The 6,522-nt window shown below is 53.4% G+C and overlaps 1 protein-coding gene across 3 annotated transcripts in view; it reads left to right on the top strand.

Annotated features, from left to right (window-relative positions):
• The first annotated feature begins 802 nt into the window (after positions 1-802).
• NHS (NHS actin remodeling regulator) overlaps positions 803-6,522 on the top strand; it is a 271,218-nt gene continuing 265,498 nt past the window's right edge. For all 3 annotated transcript variants that reach the window (XM_052773855.1, XM_052773856.1, XM_052773853.1), the window contains exon 1: positions 803-1,534. In XM_052773855.1, the coding sequence (XP_052629815.1) occupies positions 1,132-1,534 (403 nt within the window). In that variant the 5' untranslated portion in view covers positions 803-1,131. The remainder of the gene's footprint in view (positions 1,535-6,522) is intronic.

The raw sequence follows: 6,522 nt of genomic DNA, 5'->3' as shown, positions 1-6,522 counted from the left end.
ATGGATATCTGCAACTCAGACTGTTTGACCAGAGGTAATTGAAAGCTGCCTGTACGTGGTCATGTAATGACAGACTGTATCGCAGCACACGTGTGCAAGGATGACAAGTTAAGGTCAAGTGGGCAAACTTAAGCTAGCATTTCCAAACTGCGGAATGCCTGCATCTGCAGCCGCTTGGCTCTCCTTTTACGGTAGCTCTTTCTGCGGTGTCTGCTCTGCGTATTTACCACCAATAATCTACAGTTTACGTTCAGATTTCATGCCTGCTCGTTAGGCGCGTTCAACTTTCGGGAGTGTATGTAAGCAAGCTCGTCTGTCTTGCGTCAGAAAGAGTGCTCCTGGCCTGACCAGCACCCAGTTTTCCCTGACACCTCCTAGGAAGTGCCCGAGCGCATCCACCTGCTTTTGGCGGGTGCCCTGTCCCCGCGGTGCCCCGAGAGGTGACACCGGTGGGCAGGCACCGGCCTCCCGCAGTAGCCGGGCCTCGCCCACTTGGGTCCCTCTCGGCACCTTTTCCTTCATCTTCCTCTCCTCCGCACCCCAGCAGCGCTCCCGCCGGAGGCCAGGCGGGCCGCCCCGGGGCGGGGGGGGCGCAGGACAAGAGTCGCCCCGGCCGGGCCGCGGTCTATCCCGGAGCGGCGGCCCCCGCCTGACGGAGCCCCCCCGCGCCCCGCGGTTCCCCCCGCGGTTCCCGCAGCGCCTCCCCGCGGCGGCGGCGGCGGCCGCTCGGCACCGCCCCGGCCCCCGCCCTCGCCCCCGCCCCGCCGCTCTCCCGGGCGGGAGGCTCGGCGGCTCGCTCCTCCTCGCGGCCGCGGGATTCCTCTCTCCGGGTTTTCGGGCCCCCCCTTCACACCCGCCGCCGGAGCGGGACGGCGTGCGAGCGAGCGAGCCAGCCAGCGCGGATGCGCCCCGGCTCCCCGCGGCGGCGGCGGCGGTGGATGCTCGGCGGCGCGGCGGCCGCTCCGCAGCCCAGGAGCCCGGCGCAGAGAGGGAGCGAGGCGATGAGCCGCCCGCCGGCGGCCGCCCGCGAGTGACGGCGGCGGGGCAAGGCGCGGCGGCGAGGAGGAGGAGGGCAGCGATCCCCGCCAGTGCCCGCGGGAGCCCGGGAGAGCCCCGGCCGAGGGCTCGGCCATGCCCTTCGCCAAGCGGACCGTGGAGCCGCAGCGGCTGTGCCGGCGGCAGCCCGCCGCCTCCGTGCTGGAGGAGAGCTGGGGCGCCGAGCCGCCGCCGCCGCCGCCGCGGGACCCGCCGCCGGAGGAGCCGGGGACGGCGGGCGAGGGCGCGGAGGCGGCCGGCGGCGGGGAGAGGGAGGCGGCGGCGGTGCTGATGGTGCTGGACCTCTGCTCGGTCAGCAACGTGGCCCTGTCGCGGATCCTCCGGCAGCTCTCCGACGTGGCCCGGCACGCCTGCACCCTCTTCCAGGAGGTCGAGGCGGACATCCAGGGCACCCACCGCCGCGTCCGGGCGCTGCACGGCCGCATCGCCGGTCTCCAGGGAGCCGTGCGCGGCCTCGACCCCAAGCAGGAGGCAGTGCGTAAGTACCGCGGGCTGGGGCGCACGGCGGGACGGGACGGGGCGCAGCGCAGCCCGGGGCGCCCGGCGGGGGAAGGCACCCCCCGGCAACCCGGCCGTGCAAAGTTCGGGGCCGGAGCCGGCGCGAAGGGAGCCCGGGCGGCGGGGTGGGAAGGGGCCGGGTCGGGTCGGTGGGCGCCGCTGGGCGCCGCGGCGCTGCCGGCGGGAGGGATGATGTCAGTGTTTGTGCCTTACGTAAGGAACGGGCTGGCGGGGCTCTCGGGGCGCATCTTCTGCAGCCGAGGGTTTGGCCGGGGCGGGGGCCGAGGTCCGTCTGCGGGGCCCCGGGGGGCCGTGGCGGTGGGGATGATCCCCCGTCCCCGGGCATCTCTGGGTTTTCTCCCTTTGCCGGCCCGTCCGCCTTCCCGGACAGATTTGTCTTCCCTGTGGAACCGTCTCTGACTTGCCGATCGAAATTTTAAGCTCTTAAGTAGAAATAATAAAGCTGCTTCGTCGTTAGCCAACTTTCGGGGCCATAGCGTAAGGAAGTTTGGTTAATGACTTCTTTCTGTTTAAAGAGTGGCCCTGAAGAGCCGCGGGGGGGGGGGGGGGGAGAGGGGAGAGAAGAAAGATCAAGGCAATAATATGCGACTCGTGTTATGAGGAGTGCTTGAATCCTGCCTCTTCTCCACCCAAACCGTAAAAGCGGTGACAGGCTCTGTAGTCCTAACAGCTGCCGATTTCTGCTGAATATGGCTCGTGTTCACAGCAGTGTAATGATTTTGTACTCTCACTGGCACATACGCTTCTTAAGTGCTTTTGAATATGTATTTCTCTGAGAGGTAGGGCTGTGGATTGGAAGTCCGGAATAGCAGAGATTGGTGTCGATCCTGTCCTCTTGGTATCTGGCTTAGGAAAAACAATGGCTTCAAAGGGGAATTCGGCTTAGTTTTTGCCATCTGCTGTTCCCCTCTAAATCCCAAGTACCTCCAGTGAGTACAGTGCAGTGAATTTACACTGGGGTAAATCAGAGCATGCCTTCTTTTAGGTGTTTTTAATGAGTGTGCCGTTTAAAAAATCGTGCTCTAGGTTTCCTCCCCTTTGGAGCAGTGTGGAATATAAGTAACTCTTCTAGGATCAGTGAAGGTGTGCTGGTTAACAGAATCAAGCCTTAAGTATTCAGCGGTATTTAAACTACATCCTTGGCAGCTGTGGAGTGACTTTGCTGGTGATACATTAATATATGTCAGCTGTAGATCAGACCCAGTGAGGCTTTCTGTGGTTTCAGGACGAGTGTGTAATCAGAGTAGAGTGCTGGGCTGTGATTGGAAACTGTGGTGAGAAGGAGGCTTGGCCGGTGTAGTGAGGGAACTGTCTGAGGAAATGAAACTCCTTGTATCACATTCTCATCTGTAAGTCTTTTGAGCGGAGCAGAGTAACTGGGTATATACTGATGTGAGTGAGAGCAGAGCTTAGCCTGTCTAATCCGTATGGCTTTTTTCTTTCTGGATTGTGCAAGTGCAGCTTGTTTTCAAATCACAGTGCAAAACCTTGATATTACAGCACAGTTATGTCATGCGCTTAATTAAAGAGTCTGGCTTTACCCCTGTAATGATACATGCAGAATCCGCTTCTTTGGTGGTGTTCTGTTTTCTTTTAAATCCTTGTCCCTTTAGGAGGGGAGAGACTTCTGGTCATGATCTTTCCCGGGTGCGCCTGCTGTTCCTCCTGCCCCCTGTATACAGTACAATGTACAGCGCAGTGCTGCTGATAGAGCTGCAGATGTCCCTTGGGCTGGCCAGCCAAGGGCTCCTCCACGATGCTGGGCTTTGCCACTGCCCATCCTCCAGTAGGTGTGGGTACCTCGCCTCCAGCTATACAGCTGCTCACAGGCACATCGCCCAGTCCTCATTGCTTCTCCGCATGCAACGCGGTGCCACATGTGCTTTAAAGGTGAAAGTCTTCACGTTGACCCAATGTGCATAAGCAGTCAACTTCTTTGCGTGCTCTGGCTGCTTTTATTCCCCACCCAGTGTTGGACAAGCACATTTGCATAGCGCTGCATCTGAACATCTCAACTTGGACCTGGAGTGGAACAGCACCATTCTGCACATCATCTCCTCACATCCCCCAAATCCATACACATCCACAGCGACGTGTCCCTTTGGCCTCCAGACTGCTCAGTGTTCCCAAGGGCCAGATAAAACTGCCCATCCTCGCTGTAGTGTGTAATGATAGCGTGCTTTCTCCTTTCTGGGCTGACCCCTCCTTCTTTGTTATTACTATCAGCAAGACTATGCTAATGTTTGTTTTAAGCATGAAGAACCTACACAGTTCACTGCTGACAGTATTTCACTCAAGGCACTGCACCCAGTTGGTTTTTTGAAACCAAAAGAGCAATAGCAGGTGGTCACAGGTCTGCCCAGGACCTTATCAGCATCACGTTAAGGCATGCTGACTTCTGCCACCAGCAGCAAACATGGGAATGATGAGGTGGCCCCTGGGCTGTCTTTTGGCTGTCCAGCCCAAGTGGCACATCTAAGACTAACTCAGAACTGGCTGGAGGTTTGGACTTGCACCACAAGGAACAAGTTGGTGACAGGCATGCAGCCCCTGCACCCATGTCATGACTGTAACGGTCACGTTGAACTTGTTGCATACCAGGAGTCTGGAGGTGCTGGGCTGCTTGGCGCATTGACTGAGATGCCGTGTACTGGTATGTTGTTAGCACCATGACAGTGCAGCCCAACCACACATTTTTTAAGTACTCAGTTTAAAACTACTAGGGTGTCTTGCCACAGTGAGATATTCTTGATGTTCTAACACCAAGTGCAGCACAGTGATTTGTGAATAATGCTACCAGACATGCCCTAGATACTGAGCTGTGACATTGGAAGGCCTTTTTCTCCATGCCTCGTAAGCCAGCTGGAGTTCGAGATTCCCTTGTGAAAGCACGTTCTGGGTGAGGAAAAGGAAATAATGGGCTAACACCCCCTTGGGAACTACTGGAGCCAGTGGTTACAGAGGGGTTTCCCTACCCCCATCGCTTGCCCAGAATGCCATTCCTTGGCAATCACAGAGATGATACCAAGGGGAAGGGGAGCAGGAAAGGACCTCTCTTGAAAATAGCTTATCATATGATCTCACCTAATAATGTGAATTTTATGCCGAAAATTATGTATTGCTGTATTCAAATAAAACATCTATGTTGGGTTCAGGGAATATTAACAGAAAATTGAAAAGAATTAAAACTGGCATTTTTCCAGTAATGTTTATCACTACCGCTGTTATTTTCATGAAGCCTTAACATTCTCAGCTGCATTGCTATTGAAGTGGTGAACATTTGCAAGACTGGGTATGCTTTGCTTTAAGAAAAGTACTTAAAACTCCTCTGCTGAGCTATTGGCAAAGATATTACCTATGTGTTGCTCTTTTTTTTTTTTTTGCCACTGTTCAGAAAGCGTGATTGGAAAATCTTGTTAGGCACAATAAAGGACGGATTCTGGGCAGTTGCTAGCAGGTCATCTTCAAAAACTCAAGGTCCCTTGCCTCTGCCTTCCCAGATGCTGCTTGTCCTTTCATCTTTCTTATAAGCCTCTGGCCAGCTAGCATCTTGCAAATATGAATCTTTTCCCACCCTCTGACTGGAAGAGAAACAAGGGTGAGAAATGTTTTCCTGCTCAGCTCCTGAACTAACTACTTTGCCCTTCTGCCACTCCAAATACTTTACTGCTTTTCATCATGAGCAGCTCCAGGGTCTGCTTCTAAAGCAGAACCATGTAGGAATAACATGATTGTTGTCAGTCTGGCTGTTGCTTAGAGTTTTCTTATTACCAGCAAGAGAACTGAGCAGTGTGGTACTGCCCAGTTTTATTATTAGATGCTTGATTATCTTGGTAATACAGAAATGTAGAAGTGCTGGATTTGTGTGTAGACTTGGGACTCGGTGCCTCTGTTATTATTTGGAAAGATGATTTCTCAGTCCAGGGGACTACAGATCTGGCAGTCTAAGTGGAATATTGTACTTTTCAGAAACTGATGATGTAAGCCATCTTGCTTTCTGAATAACCGGCAACGACTGGGCAGCAGATTTTGAAAGCTCTAGTTAACGAGATCCTCTTTGCACCCTGGCATCCTGGAGAATTCCACACATTCCAGGCTTTTTTTCTGAAAGCATCAGTGTGTTACCAGTAGCCAGTCTTTCTAAAAGCTGTATCGTTCCCAGCGGTTGCCTGCTGCATCTTCATTGCTCCACTTTTCCATTCCTGATTTTCCTACGTGCTTGCAGTTAGCGATACAGCTGCTTAGAAGTGTGGGGATCTGCCGTGTTACTCTGCTCTTCAGAGGACCCCGGATCTCTGCAGTGATCTCCCCTATAGGTTTTTCTTCTTTCCTGAAGTGTCAGTATTCACATGAAAAAGGCAGCTGTGAACTGATTCTTTATCATTTTAGGCTCTGCATTAATTTATTCTGATTGAAGTCAGTTGCTGAGAACAGCCTGGCTAGTTTCACTTTTGCTTTTAGTCTCTTTCATTGTGCTTTTTAGGTGGTTCTGTTTTGATTTTGTTTGGTTTGGGGTTTTTGTTTGTTTTGTTTTGCTTTGCTTTGTTTTTACACATTGATATAATGCTCTTCTGTTTGGGTTTTGAGCACTGCAGGGAAATGTTTAATCAACTGTAAGGTTTTTATGTGCCTTATGCCACAATCCTACCATTTTTACAAAATACATGTTGGACCGCAAAGCTCATCAGATAGATAATGGCTCTCCTCCTCCTTGACTTAATGTGCTAAAAGTCTCAATTGCTGCTGAAATGGAATCTAGAAACTTTAATGCTTCCATCTCAGGATACAGTTGCATCGTAAGGCCATCCCAGGCTAACTATTGGGGACCATTCTTGCAGAGATCTTCAGGCAGGTACATAAGACCTTAAGAGTAGGTGCCGTCTTGAAAGACAAAAGAAGCAAGTGCAAGTTGGGTAGGTAAGTGTTGCACTTTATCCCAGCTTCACA

Source organism: Harpia harpyja, chromosome 22 (genome assembly GCF_026419915.1).
Source record: "Harpia harpyja isolate bHarHar1 chromosome 22, bHarHar1 primary haplotype, whole genome shotgun sequence".
NCBI lineage: Eukaryota > Metazoa > Chordata > Aves > Accipitriformes > Accipitridae > Harpia > Harpia harpyja.
The sequence above is the reverse complement of the archived record's forward strand: the minus strand, read 5'-3'. Positions and strand labels throughout refer to the sequence as shown.